Source organism: Lactuca virosa, chromosome 4 (assembly GCF_052849685.1).
Source record: "Lactuca virosa cultivar CGN04683 chromosome 4, Lactuca_virosa_CGN04683_v6, whole genome shotgun sequence".
Taxonomy (NCBI): Eukaryota; Viridiplantae; Streptophyta; class Magnoliopsida; order Asterales; family Asteraceae; genus Lactuca; species Lactuca virosa.
In genome coordinates this window covers 376,329,450-376,344,999 of record NC_136429.1, presented here as the reverse complement: position 1 = coordinate 376,344,999, position 15,550 = coordinate 376,329,450, and the positions used below count along the sequence as shown (strand labels likewise).

General features: G+C 35.7%; 1 protein-coding gene across 2 annotated transcripts; it reads left to right on the top strand.

The window, feature by feature from the left end:
- Positions 1–7,596: 7,596 nt before the first annotated feature.
- On the top strand, positions 7,597–11,998 carry LOC145108768 (uncharacterized). Of its 2 annotated transcripts, none has more exons than XM_079045844.1 (4): positions 7,597–7,785; positions 8,274–8,356; positions 8,499–11,464; positions 11,636–11,998. In XM_079045844.1, exons 3-4 carry the CDS (start codon positions 8,659–8,661, stop codon positions 11,674–11,676), a joined length of 2,847 nt encoding a protein of 948 aa, XP_078901970.1. In that variant the 5' UTR covers positions 7,597–7,785; positions 8,274–8,356; positions 8,499–8,658; the 3' UTR covers positions 11,677–11,998. The 2 variants fall into 2 exon arrangements, with proteins under 2 accessions (XP_078901970.1, XP_078901971.1); XM_079045845.1 differs by having other exon boundaries at positions 8,274–8,396.
- The last annotated feature ends 3,552 nt before the right edge of the window (positions 11,999–15,550 follow it).

The window sequence follows — 15,550 nt, the reverse complement described above, 5'->3', positions numbered from 1 at the left end:
CTCAGTCTCAGCAGTTTTTGCACCTTTCTTGTTGTCGTGATCATAAAGCTTCTGAGCTAGCCGTTTTGCACTATCAAACGTCTCAGGGTTTGCTGCAATCACGTTTCCTTGAATTGGGGAAGTTAATCCCCAAATGAACCGCTCAATCTTCTTTCCCTCTGAAGTGATCATACCCGGGCACAAAAGGGCTAACTCACTGAATCTGAAAATGTAAGCCTCGATGTCTGAGTTTTTCAATGTGAGGTTCCATAGCTCTTATTCTAGTTTCTGTACTTCCCCATGGGGACAATATTCTGCCATCAGAATCTCCTTAAGTTCTCCCCAAGGCATAGCGTTTGCGACCGGAAAAGTCATGGCCTTCACATGACCATTCCACCAGGATAGGGCTTGGTCAACAAATGTGCAGGCTGCGAACTTCACCTTGCTTTCTTCCGGACATTCGTAGATTTCAAAGACGGGCTCGGTCTTTTCAATCCAGCGCTTCAAGGCTATCACGCCACCAGTTCCATTGAATGTTCGAGGTTTGGCATTTGAGAAATATTTTTAGGTCCAAACTTTTATAGGCCCTTGATTCATTCCTTGGTTTGAGCTTCCAGTACCTTGACCATTTCAACCACCATTGTTTCCATTATGAATATGAGCCAATGTTGCGGTGACCGCAGCCGATACTGCTGCCTGGAATGCAGCAGAGTTTACCTCCGGCGGAGGCGGCGGTGGTGGTGTCGTGTTGTTGTTTCTGCGTATCGGTATTCGAGGCATCTTCTGTCATGGAACAGAAAGATGGTGAGTACATAGCAGTTTGTGGTTTCGAGTTCCTTTGGCATATAGCGGTTCAGGTGGTTCGGTTGTGCATATGAGTGAATTCATACAATATCATGATAATAGAACACATAACAGATAACAACATCACAAATAAAACATAGAACCATTTCATTAATGATAACTTTGTAGTACAATGCATGGAAATTCGCCTTTGAAGACGTACAATACATAGAGAAAATAAAATCCGTCAGCATGACGACTCTATGAGTAGTGTAGTCACTTAATCATAGAGTCGGTCCTACATACAATAGTACATGAAAAGAGAGAGTGTCCTATCGATAGGGGTGGTGATACTCAGATGTCGAAGTGACGCACCAGAAGCTCGGCCAACTCACGCATCTCACGAGTGATCTCATCCTCCTTCTGCTCTGCTCGAACTGCCCTAGCTTTAGCCGCAAAGAGTCATTGCTTCAGGTTGGCTACTTCTTCCTCTAGAGAGCGTATACGGCCAGTAGTGCTCCCATGCACTGTGTGTTGGTCTGGTATGATTCCCTAAGGGTAGAGTTCACTAGGGGTTTCCTTAATGTCTTCACCTTTATCTGCCTCCTCGTCAGATTCGCTAATCTCATAGTCCAGTTCCATATACTCTTCGGGTCTCGCTTCTGGATTTTCTTCTTGAACCATTTTTGGTTCTCCTTCAATCCATCCATTGGCCACTAAGGTTTGGTAGTAAAGGTCGCCTTGTGGGATTTCATCCATGGTGCCTATGCGAACATGGAGGCGTGAGAAGCGTGTAGAAAATGTACGTGCGACGGTTTTATGTTACCCCAAAATGCTCCTATAGTATTTTAATTGTTTATATTTGGGTTCCTTAAAACTTTTTGGATACGAGGTTGGTAAGTTTCTAGATTCATTGTCCACCACGATCACTCCCAAGCACATGTTGGTCGCATTTTGAATAAATATAGTTGATCAGACTATATTTACCCCCAATATGATTACATAACTGCCTGAGTTTAACCGCGATGTTCAATTCCTCCAAAGACCTTTTCGTCTTATTGTAATAATGCATACATAGGTATGTATTTTTTTGTTTAGAGTATCTTAGTCCCAATGTATTTCTAGTTGCATATCTTGTATGATTAGATATGCCAGTTCACTATAAACATTGCTCTAATACCAATCTGTCACACCCCCGAACCAGACGGCGGAAATGCCCGGGGGCGGGTGACTTCATCTTGTAATATCATCACAGTGTATATAATTGAATCAAGGATAACATCATCATAACACATGAAATATAACAACCATCATAGTTTACATCAGTGTGTTGGTTTACAAATTACATTCCAAATGTCAAATGTATGATGATAACAAAAATACACAAAAATCCACGTGTTCTTGATGACCAACCTGCTTAACGATTCCATGAGAATACAAGTTATTTGAAAAAAAAACGTCAACATATATAATGTTGGTGAGTTCATAAGTATGTTGTATGAAAGGTTTTGTATCATTTGTAAACTCTAGAAAATCCGATATTTTACGTAAAATTTGTTCGAGAGTTTTGTTTCAAATATTGTATTAAAGCATGTGTGTTCATGTTTTTGAAAATGTATAAAGAGAGAGTTCTAGAAAATCCTATATTTTCTGTAGTAAGTAAATGGTTGTGTATTATTTCCCAGAAAATCTGATATCTTCTGCTTGTAAAAGAGTTGTAGTCTTAAGACCATAAGACCCGAGTGTTGTAAAAATGAATAGTTCGTACATGTATCAATAGTATAGTATATGTATTCCATAAACTTATTATGTTTGTTAATCTCTATGTGAGTCGTTATAACCATGCTTGATGTGACTGATATGCCTGTCGTGAAGTTTTTCAGGCGTCGCTTGTTTAAGGTAAGATATTTGTCACCCTAGACTGGCCTAGTCTAGCTGTAGCGAACAGCTCAGGTGTGGGGCGGTCAACCCTGTATAGATTTATACACAAACTCTCGCTCTCCCTCCAAGAGACTATGATTATAACTACAGGACTTAAGGTTGTACACTAGGTAGATACGGATGAAGGTGTGTCTCACAAGAACCTTAACTAAGTTTATGCGAACAGTATATCACATTATTTACCGCTTTAAAATAATGTTTTGAAACATTGGGGATAAAAATACCATTTGTTTTTAGCAAAGTGTCAAGTATTGTTTGTTATTAGCCCGATTAACATAAAATGTGTCGTGGGGCCCAATAAGAAAATTAATGGGCCTATAAGGCCCAATAAACATGAAATGAGTATAACAAGCCCAATAAGCATGTTATGGGTGTGACAAGCCCAGCTCGAGTAAAAATGTCGTAAAGAGCCCATTTATTATGAAAATGACCGTTTTAGTCCGATTTGTGCTAAAAATGACATAAACGGCCCACTTTTCTTAGAAATGACCTTTTTGGCCCAATAAATCGAAATTTTTCAATAATGGCCCACTTTTGTCAAAATTTAATAAATTGGCCCACTAAAGCCAAAGATTTACAATAAAGGCCCATTTTCATTTCAAATGACATTTTAGGCCCAATAAAAACCGAAAGTTTGTAAATAAGGCCCATTTTGATAAAAATGACATTTTAAGTCCATTAAGGCCAACAATTTACATTTTAAGCCCATGAAATCGTGAATTTCCAAATAAGGCCCCTTTTTATGAAAAATGACCATTTTAGCCCATTAAAACCGTGAAGGCCCAAAAGAAGCCCATTTTGTCCAAAATAACACTTTTGATCCCTACAAAACCGTGAATGTCATAGAAACCCATTTTTTTAATCCAAAATGACTCTTTTGGTCCTCTCAAAACCGTAAGTTATCATAAAAGGCTCACTTTTTGTTTGTTTGTCAAAAATGGCCCTTTTTGCATTATTTCTTTGTTTTTCTAGTAACTTTTGCATGTTAAGACTTTTCAACATTATGTAGGGTCACTTCAAATATCTTAGTTTACTAACATCAATATGATTTGGTAGGTATTTCGAGTTTTATGAAAGTTTAACAAGCTTTCATGACATATTCACACCATATAACATGAAAATACACACATACATGCACAAATACTTAGATCTGACACAAAACCAACTTGTATTCTCCCCCAAAACATAGTAAAACCGAAAACAAGGGGGTATGAAGCTCACCTTAGGTGATGGATCGGTTTTGATGAAGAAGTGAAAGAGAATGAAGGTGATTTCGGTCCTAGTTTGCTTCTTGAAGAGAGTTTTCGGATCTATGGAGTTCTAGGAGCTTGAACACAAAATGAAGTGTTTATGAGTGGAAATATTAGCATAAAGATGAAGTTTAACATCTTGACTATGAAGTAACTTACCAAGAATGTGAAGCTTGAAGTGATCTTCTTGAGCCAACCCACACACACAGAGTTTTAGAAGAGGAAGAGGGAAAGATTGCTTTGTGTTATTGAGAGAGATATGAGAGGATTTTAGTGAGTTTGAAGTGGAAAAATGAGGGTGATGGTGGGTGCTCTCGGTCGAGATTAAGAAGAGAGAAGAGAGAGGAGAGCTTGCATAGAAGTATGAGATTTTCTAGATGTATGGGAGGTTAATTGCATAGATATCCTCCATGCAATAAGGAGGTGTCACTAATTTCAAATTAATTCAATTTTTTTTATTAAAACCGAGAATGAGGTGAGGGAAGGAAAGAAATTTGGATGTTGGGCTCATATTTGATTATCAACCGAATTTGTGTAGCCCAAAAATAAATTTTTCGGCCCATTGGGCCCTCATACTCGTTTTTGGCCCAAATGAGTAAAAGGAATGGGTTTTCGGCCCATGAAAAACAATTGAATGGTTTTCGGCCCAATATAGACACGTATTGTTGATTATCGCGTTGGGCTGTACTGGGTGAACGTCCGGATGGCGCCAACTATTGTGATATGTCTCCGGCTTAACTCTGTCTCTTTGAAGGATGGAATGAAGGGCCTGAGAATCACAGCAAAGGAAACGAGATCGCCAGTCGTCGTCCGGTAGGCTGTCCCGGAACGATGATCCGACGATCAAGTCAGTTAATCTCTTAGAGAGAAAGTGAAAAAGTGTAAGGTAAGAGTTTAAGGGTTTATTTCTCGATCCCTTCTCTTGGAGGAGAAGATACCTTTTTATACCTATTGTCGGGGGAGCCGATCCCCGACAACATCTTTTACCTTTTCAGGTTTGGTAGGGATAGACGACCTTCGATTGGTAGATTGTGCTCCGCGCGTAGTCGTTTGCTATTGGTGCAAGTTTGCCAGGAGCAACGTTCTGAGCGCTACACCTGTCGCTCTGAGAGACGATTGATACTATTTTGTCTTGACACTGGCTTTGGCGCTTGAGCGCCAAGGAATGAATATGGGATCACGAGATCGAGGACTCGATGTTAGGCATACACCGCTCTTTGCCCAAACCGTCTATTAGACTGACGGTTCCGCTATATCTGACGTAATCCTGGTGGGATATGTTAACATATCTACTCTAATAAATGAAAATCTTTTTGCCACATGTAACACTCTCATGGATTTGGCCACATGTCGTTTTGTGGTTATTTTCAATTAAATTTTTTCTACATGACATTTTGTGGTTTTTTCCATTATATTAAATTCCACATAATATTTAAACATAATAATTGTAATAAATGTAATAATAAATGCATATCAATTTCAATAATTGACTTTTTTTTTTAATTTCAACATTTTTAAATTAAAATTTCATTAGTTTCATTTATTTATTTATCTAAGTTATTTGTTTAAATTTAAAAGAGAAAAAAACAATTGATTTTAGTAATTTAATATTTTTTCTAATTTTCTTATAAATTCAAACATTTTCAAATGTTTACAATTTATATATATATATATATATATATATATATATATATATATATATATATATATATATATATATATATAAACTCATGTAATATATGAGTATTATACCTATTAATAATAATTAAGTTTATTATTGGCAGAATTTTGTATATACCCCTGCTAAACATCTAAATATCGTATTTGCCCGACCTAAACTTTAAATATCGTATTTGCCCTCCTTAAATATTTTTAATATCTTATTTACCCAAATCTATTTTTCTGATAACTTTTATTGATTTATAATTATTTTTCATAATTTTAAATGATTATAATTAAAGGAACTTAATAAATAGACAATAATACCCCTAGTCTAATTTCCAGTACATATCAATCGCGTTGATGATTGCAGGCTCCATATGGCATCGCAGCTTCAGCTTCTTCCCGTATCTCAGATCAAGCGCCAACCAGCAATTCGTATTGGAAGCTACATACTACATCTATGATTCAGAATTCAGGTATTCATCAAACGCACTAAACATTCAATCAGGTAGAATGCGAATTCCTTTTTTAGGGTTCCTAGTTTCAATTGTTTAATTCCTTTATAGTTGCGATTGACTAGAATAAACATGAATATAGTTTCAATTGTTCAACTTCTTTCATGTCTATCTCGCGTATACTATCCTTAAGTTTAATCAATTGTTTATTTCTTTATGATTTTGTTCAAATCTGTACATGCTTGAAATCGAAACAAGCAGATTGGCCTTCAGAGTCTTGCTCAACGAGCTGCAAAACGGTTTAATTGACAAACAGAGCTAACAAATAACCTACTGATTGTATCCGATTACACATCTGTTGATCACGCATTCTCAGGTTTTAAGTTATTCATCCGTTGTAATCATGAATTGAATGTTCAATTCACAAATAAAGCCAGAAATTAACCTGATAATCATGCCTATTGCAACATGGAAGAGGCGAGAAGGCTGAAAAGAAGGTCGACTTTGTGCGTTTTTTGATCGACGAGATCTTCTGCGATCGCAGAAGCCATCAGGTAAGGGGTTTATGCGATAGAGAGTAAGGGTATTCTTGTCCATTTAGTTATTTTTTTCAATCTTAATGATTTTAAATTGTAAAAAATGATTATTAAATAGTAAAATCTATTTAAAAATTAGATTTGGGTAAATATGATATTTTAAAATATTAAGAAGGGCAAATATGATATTTAAAGTTTAGGTCGGACAAATACGATATTTAAATGTTTAGCAGGGGTATATACGAAATTCTACATTTATTATTAGCAACTAATCCACATATAATTCTCAATATTATTTATGGTTTCGTTGGTGATATTCAAGAATTGGAATAATCATATGGACGAAGCATTCTACCCATCTTTTCGCATACGATTGAGAAAAAAAAAACGGTGTATGTGAATTACACCAAAACGCCCCATAATTTTGATTCATGATATTCTTTGAGCCTGGATGTATGGTTTTCCAAATTTTTCAGTGAGTGGCATTTTTTCCTCTTCTCACGTTACTCTCTATTTTTCATTAATTTTTCCATATACAAATCGACACAAGAAAAGAAAAAAAAAACAATTCTTTTTAGTGCTATGAGAAAAAAAATCAAATGTTTTTAAAAATGTTTCGTTCATCTCCTATGTAATACATAATTTTTTTTTTATTTTATTTTATCATGGCATAATATTGTATTTTGATACAACATTAAATCATTAATTACCGCATAATACCTCTACTAATATGTCTTTATTAAAAGTTAATTATAAGCTACACTACAGTTTAAATAAAAACCCATGTTTTCCTAATTGTACTTATTAAATAAATACGTCGATATTATGTCAACAATCCAAGAAGAGGCACAAATTGTTAGTAACACAAAAATAAAATGCGATGTTGTGAAAGATAAAAACGCATTATTAAAACATAAACAATTATTAAACATGTTAGTATACAAGGTACAACGATTAGTGCATAAAGTACACCCCCTAAAAAACCCTAACATTCCTCAATTTCTCAACCCCTTGATGAACAACGCTAACAATTTGGAGGGAGAAACGAAAATATTTCAGAGCCAAAATCTTCTCTAAAAATTTCATGTTTCTTCTTCCCGCTGCCCATATCATCTCTAGATCCAACCCTCCTTCATTTCCATCTCCAGAATTCTCGGTAGCTCGCTCAAGCCTCACTCAGTAAGTTCTGCTTTCTCATATTTCATTGTTTTGGTCTCCTGCTTCAATGTCAATGTATATTTTTTGTGTGTGAAGACTGTTTGTAATTGTATGTACTTGTACAATGGTTTTAATTTTGATATTTTTCTTTTGTTTTTCGATATATCGTTTCCTAATTTCATCTTCTGTATTCGAAAATACCCGATTTTGCTGTTTACTCCGTTTTAGGGTTTTTGGCACTCTTTACATTTATGTGTGAAATTGTTCCGCACATGACGGTTTAGAAGTTATTCTGAACTCGTAAAGGTTAGCGATGGGGTTTTATGGAACCAGGTGTTTGGTTTTGATTACTTTAAATTCGTATAGTAAGAGGATATGAAATCAGTCTCAATCTGATCATTGCTATATTTTTTTTGCTGTTGTTGTTATTGTTCTCATTCTCAGAAACGTAGATGCAAACTCAAACTGTATATCACCTAATATCATCTGGTGTTGTGTGATACTTTCAGGACATTTCTCCTAATTATCAATCGCAGAGGGTGGACGATCTGAATCTGATTTCCACTCATCTTTGCGCATCAGAGAATTTTAGGTATAAGTTGTTAGTAATATCATTCTACAACAATTAAGTAGTAAGTAAAAAACTTCCAGTTATATGCTTGCTACTTTAGTTTCCAAATGAAAGTCGAAACAGATATTGAATAACTATATCCACTTTGTTTTTGTATATTCAGATTGGGATTTGAAGTGAACTCTGGGGAGAAAGGGGAGCATTGCCATTACATGATTGCTTCATAATTCATGAGTTAAACACAAGATACTATAGGATGCGATTTTGATTTCTAATATAAATGAGATCTTCTGAGTAGTTTACCTTCTTGAATTACTGCATCAATGGAGTGTAACAAAGATGAGGCTATCAGGGCCAAGGGGCTTGCAGAAAAGAAGATGGTGAATAATGATTTTGAAGGGGCACGAAACATTGCATTGAAGGCCAGAAACTTATATCCAGAACTAGAAAACATTTCCCAGCTAATTACAGTTTGTGAGGTTCATTGTTCATCTCTAAAAAAGATCAATGGTGCTGAAAAGGACCTATATGGAATCCTTCAAATTGAAACTGTAGCAGATGAAGCAACTATCCGTAAACAATACCGAAAACTTGCACTTGTACTTCATCCTGATAAGAACAAATTCCCTGGTGCTGAAGCTGCTTTTAAACTTATTGGTGAAGCAAATATGATACTTTCAGATAAAGGAAAAAGGTCTCTATATGATGTTAAATGTAGACAACCCATGAAAGCTCCTGCAACAAAGCCTCAAAGGCCTCAAAATTATGGTTCATATGCTAGAAAACAGTTTTCAGGTCAAACCAACTTCAATGATGTCCCGAGTTCTCACTTCAATGGTGTGAATCATCATCAACAACCACCACCAGTTTCAAGCCTTCGGCCATCTTTCTGGACTTATTGCCCTTTTTGCAACATAAAATACGAGTACTACAGAGAGTTTGTGAACAGACCTTTGAGGTGTCAGCATTGCTCAAAGCTCTTCATTGCCTATGACATAAGTGCAGCAGGGGGAGTTCCTGGAGCCCGTTTTGTGAATGAGGAGAATCAAAGTGCAAATCTTGGATCCAACAGAGCTCAACCACAACCACCCTTTTCTCACACGGAAGAGGTGAAGAGACGTGAAAAAGTCAAAGTCAATATACAAAAAGATGGGCAGTCTAGTCATTTTACACATCAGACTTCAAATACAAAAACTGAAGCTACTGGAGTTGGTGGTAGTTCTAAAACTGTACCGAAGGGCATGAAAACAGAACCCTCTAAAGACACAAAGAAGAAGAGAGGAAGAAAGATTGGAGCAGAATCTGGTGAAAGTAGTTCTGATGCAGAAGGAGGAAATGGGTTTGGTCCAGCTGGCAATAATGTCAATCACAGAAAATCTTCACGCCAAAAACCACAAGTTTCTTACAATGAAGATGCTGCATTCGATGAGTCGAGCCCTCAAAAAAGATCACGGAAATCATCAGATGATGTTGAAGATGTGAAAACCAAAAAGGAAAAGGAAAAAGTGTCTGGTAATGCTGATGTGGACAAGGAAGGTGATGGAAGCATGCCAAATGGCAACCATGTGAATCTTGATGATGATGATGATGATGATGATGATGATGATAGTAAGTCTGATTCAGAACCAGAGTTTGTAAACTGCCCGGATTTAGAATTCAGTAATTTTGACAAAGATAAAGAAGAAGATCGATTTGCAGTTGACCAAATCTGGGCATGTTATGATTCTATCGATGGGATGCCAAGATTCTATGCAAAAATTAGGAAAGTTTTCAAAACCCAATTTAAGTTGAAGATCACATGGTTAGAGGCTGACCCAGATGATGAATCTGAAATAAAATGGGCAGAAGAAGGGTTACCCGTTGGATGTGGGAAATTTATGGGTGGTGAATCAGAGGAAACAAAAGATCGTCTCATGTTCTCTCATCAGATAGTTTATAAAAACGGTTTGAAGAGAAATTCTTTTGTTATTTATCCCCAAAAAGGTGAAATATGGGCGTTATTCAAGGACTGGGACATCAAATGGGGTTCAGACCCAGAAAACCATACTAAATTCAAATTTGATATTGTGGAAATTCTTGATGTGCATGTTAATGGCAGTGTATCTGTTGCTTTATTGGTCAAAGTCAAAGGGTTTGTAAGTCTGTTTAAAAAAACAGCTTGGGGAGGACTAAATGACAGAAAAATCCCTGGAAATGAACATTTAAGATTCTCCCATCGAATCCCATCAACAAAACTGACTGGAGCAGAAAGAGCTGGAGTGCCACCTGGATCTTTTGAGCTTGATACGGCTTCTTTACCAGATGACCTTGGAGACTATTATTATTCCATCAATCCTGATACTACTACTACTAATAATAATAATAATAATAATGCTACTACTCCAAAGAAGAATGTAAATCCCGAGGGTAAAAATGGTATTGATAAAGACATGCTTAATGTCCGTCGATCACCAAGGGGATTAAAGAACCCTAGTGATGCCACTGCCACGTCATCAAAAGGTTCAAACTCGTTTTGTGAGGATGGTAATTTACCAAAATACCCCAAGATAATTCATGACTTCAGTGCAGACACACAGATATGGAAGTTTCATAATGGGCAGATATGGGCGATTTGGGATACAAGTAATGGAATTCATCAATGTTATGTAAAGATTATACAGATTGAAACTCCTCCCTTCAGACTTCAAGTATCCTTTCTTAAGTCATGCAACAATCAGTCAACTGTTTGTGGTTTATTTAAAGTGACTCCTGGTAAAACAAAGCCACTACCCCCGGATGTCTTTTCGCATGTTGTGAAAGCAGAAGAAAATGGTCAGAGTTTTAGTATATATCCAAGGGAACAACAGATTTGGGCTTTGAACAAAAGACAGGATGCTGACTGTGAATGTGAGATTGTTGAAGTTCTTGAGAGTGATGAAAGCAGTGTAAAAGTTATGTCCCTGACACATGTCCCTGGTTATAAGTCGGTTTACAAGGCCCCAAGGGTACAAAGGTCATCTGACAACATTGTGGTGATACCACAGAAGGAGATAAACAGATTCTCTCGCCACATTCCTGCTTTTCTTTTCACAGAGGAAAAAGATGGTGCTTTGAGAGGCTGTTGGGAGCTTAATCCTGCAGCACTTAAAGGTATGTTTCTCCATGCTTAATCCTGCAATGTTTCTATTATATTTGTATAGTATTCTACTTTGAAAATCTACCCCAGTATAACAATCTATTGAATTTAACCATGAATATAAAAATGCTGTTTCTACATTGGTTGTTGAACCATAGATTCTGACATAAACCATCTTTTTCCAGGATTGCCCTTGAAAGGGTCTAGTGGAGGTCAACCAAACTAATTTCAGTCAACCTTCTTGGCACATGAAAGAATCCGTGAATATTGTAGGCTTTATATGCAAATTAAAAAGCCTTTCCATTTTGTGCCTCTTTTTATAGGTGGTCATATTTTCATGTAATTTTTTTTAACTTGTGTCTAGTTATATTGGTACCCAAGAATTATTAAATGGTAGGTTGTCGTAAGCAGCAAAAAAAACTTCCGGGATAATTTTTTGTTGTATTTGTGGGGCAGATTTGTTAGATTTGTCTGGAAATTTATGTTCTTTTGGTGTTTAAAGTTTGACAAGAATCATATATTGGACCATCTGCATCGCTTATTTTTTAGTAATGTTTCTTTTTTTTTTTATTATTATCTTAAAGATGATAAGGGTATTTATGTCTTTTCAACTCACAAGGGATTGAGAAGAAGATATTGTTTCTCTTTTTTGCTTCATGCCAAATGTAGTGGGCCTTTTGTTTATTTTTTATTTTTGTATATGAATCCACCATTTATGTTTATTTCTAATTATAACCTTGTAATACAGATCCTTAAAAGTTAGTCTTGAAAATATGTAATCTAAAATAGAATTTGGAGAAAAGTGCAAAAATGGTTTGTGGTTTGTGTTTTTCTTTGGTTAAAATTTAAAAAAGATTTAACACAAAACTACAAGATTGGTTCTTGTGGTATTTAAAAAACTTTAGATAGGATCCAAAAAGTTTTCAACTTGTATGGAAGGTCTAAAATCAAAATTTTTATGGGTTTTTGGTCCATGATATATTTGAAAAGTCGATTTTGTTATTTTTATTTTTTATTTCTATTTTCTTTATTTATTTTTATATTTAAATAATTAAAAATAAAAAATAAAATATCTCTCTCTCTCAATAATTCACACACATAGTCCTGTGATTCCAGTATACGATCAAGACAGGAAAGAAAACAAGGCCGTTGGTCGGGAAGTTGTTAGCTGACGGCAACCGCTCTGGCGTTATGGAAGCCGGTAGCAGCCCAAGAACTCCCTTGGACTTAAAACTTCTATCACCCAGAGGAATCGTGACTTGTGATATGGGTGAGGTTGGACTTGGTATAGTGGCCGCCTTTAGGAAATCTGGTGACGATAGCTAGTCGACTTCCCGGTGCATCTCGATTCTGGTAACTCAACCCCCAAAGTTCGATCTTGATGACGAAAGCTTGGAAGAAGAGTACACCATAGTAACTCGTTACATGCCAAACAATTCATATACAAGACAGGAAAGAAAACAAGGCCGTTGGTCGGGAAGTTGTTAGCTGACGGCAACCGCTCTGGCGTTATGGAAGCCGGTAGCAGCCCAAGAACTCCCTTGGACTTAAAACTTCTATCACCCAGAGGAATTGTGACTTGTGATATGGGTGAGGTTGGACTTGGTATAGTGGCCGCCCTCAGGTGACGATAGCTAGTCGACTTCCCGGTGCATCTCGATTCTGGTAACTCAACCCCTAAAGTTCGATCTTGATGACGAAAGCTTGGAAGAAGAGTACACCATAGTAACTCGTCACATGCCAAACAATTCATATACAAAAGTCTATGATGATGGATTCGTATACGAAGGATACATTAGAAGAAACAACGGGATGATAGGACAAGGTTGCTCCATCTTCCACATATCTCCGACGAGAGTCGATGTAAAAGGACACCCAGAACCTGACTTTTTGAGTTTTTGTCATCTGTGCAAGAAGAAACTCCATGGGACATACGTTTATATGCACAAGTAAAAGAAAAAAAAGATCTAAAACTTTGTTCTTTGTTCTTAGGGTTTTACTCATCCAATTTGAAAATTCGCCCCCAAACCCTAATTCTGCTATTGTGGAGATCCCGAATACATTTCATCATCAAGTTAAGAAAACAGTTTGGAACTTGGGGATTTTTTTAGGGTTCGAATGATCTTAATTCATTCAATTTGATGGATTTTCCTTAAAAAAAACCCCAATTGGTCTATTGTGGAGATCTGGGATATACTTCCTGTGTTATGTCGTATGAAGACGTTCTTTCCATCTAAATCTTGTAAAGAAACACATTTGAATGCTCTGAATCCACAATCATGGCTACAAGTTGAAAGAGGAAAGCTTTCAAAAGACGGTAATGAGTTTTTTGACTTTCGAGAGAGAGAGAGAGAGAGAGAGAGAGAGATTTTAATTATTTAAATACCAAAATAAATAAAGAAAATAAAAAAAGAAATGAAAAAGGCAAAATCGACTTTTCAAGTGTATCATGGACCAAAAACCTAGAAAAGCTTTGATTTTGGACCTTTCATGCAAGTTGAAAACTTTTTGGACTATATCCAAAGTTTTTTGAATACCATAGGTACCAATCTTCTAGTTTTGTCAAGATTTAACTTGTAAAAGAGCCTTTTTGATAGAGTTTTGTCCTAGCACTATTTTTCCATTATATATACAATTAAATCATCGGAGCCTTACAAATAGTATCCTTTTGGTTGACTTCGATTTGGGTCCTTTACTTTCATTTATGTTTTTGTTGTCTATTCTTTAGCTGCAATTCGTATTTGGTCCCACTTTCATTTATGTTTTTGTTGATGCTTCATTCAGAATGGTTGATCATATGTTTTGTGTTTTGTGTTTTGTAAGGTTGATCAATGTGGGTGTCCCTTTCCTAGTTACTTTTAAATCCCTACAAAACACAAAACATATAATCAACCATTCAAAAATATATATGAACAAACAATGTACAAAAATATTTTATAGGAAATTAAGTGAGTTTTTAAATAACCCAACAATCCAAAAATGTCATTGAAAATACAAAGATACATTTTCTCTTTATGAATTGCAAAACTTAGCTTCTAGTGTGTCATCGACCTTGAAATTTTTGACCAATGTAGAAGATACCAGTGAAAACAAACAATGTAATATGAGCTACATAAAAGTGACAAAGTGAGATGTTGCAAGATCAAAGTGACAAATTGACATGTTTAAATTAACCATATTTAATAGAAAAAAATTATTTAACCATATTTTATAATAAGTGAGATGTTTATATAACATATTTTATTCTCCTTTTGACATGTGTCATCCTATTAGGCCTCCTAAGAAATGCATATTTTATTCTCCTTTTGCCATGTGTCACCTTATTATGTCTGCATGTCACTTGTCAACTCCATTTCAAATTTTAAATTTTAAATTTTCCACTCTAATTACATTAAATTTATAACATTAGAATAAAAATTAAAATAAAATTAATACAAATTATAAAATGATATAATTTCACATATTTATTTAAATCAATGATTAAAACTTATATAACTAAAAAAACCTCTTAATTAATAATTTATTTAAAATAATTAATTAATAATTTTGAGTTTTTACTATAAAAATTTAATTAATTTTGTAACCGTAGTTCCTACGGATTATAAACTAGTATAAAGAATATAAAAAGACATAGAAGTTTCAAATCAATATGGTGATTGAAATTGTGATATAAGAGTTTTAAATCAATATGATACTTGGATTTGTACCTCTATTACCCCACAAAAGTTTCAGACTCAACACCTTCCATACCCGACCCACCATATTTGTTTAAATCCGAAATTGACTGGGCTCCCGACTTAACAAAAGGCTCCCTACTTGTTTGCACATCAATGGGCTCCGCGTAAAGAGGCCCAATATTAATGTCACCCATAGGGCCAATTGGCCAAAGCCACCATATTATGGCCCAAAATGTGTTTAGGCGAAACAATCTCATGGACGGTTTCCTTTGACTTGACGCCACTTTCAAGTTTCAACATACTCAGGAGTCGAAGCGACAGTCTCCAGAATCGAGATGTCATCCCTCGTAAGTTACACCTCCTGGCTTTTCAGTTCCAAAAACATGCACATGTACTCTGATAAGAACAAATTCCCTGGTGCTG

Coding starts and splice junctions, on each gene's coding strand:
- LOC145108768 (XM_079045844.1), top strand. CDS start 8,659: ATGGAGTGTAACAAAGATGAGGCTATCAGGGCCAAGGGGCTTGCAGAA. Junction 11,465..11,635: donor TAATCCTGCAGCACTTAAAG/GTATGTTTCTCC, acceptor ATCTTTTTCCAG/GATTGCCCTTGAAAGGGTCT.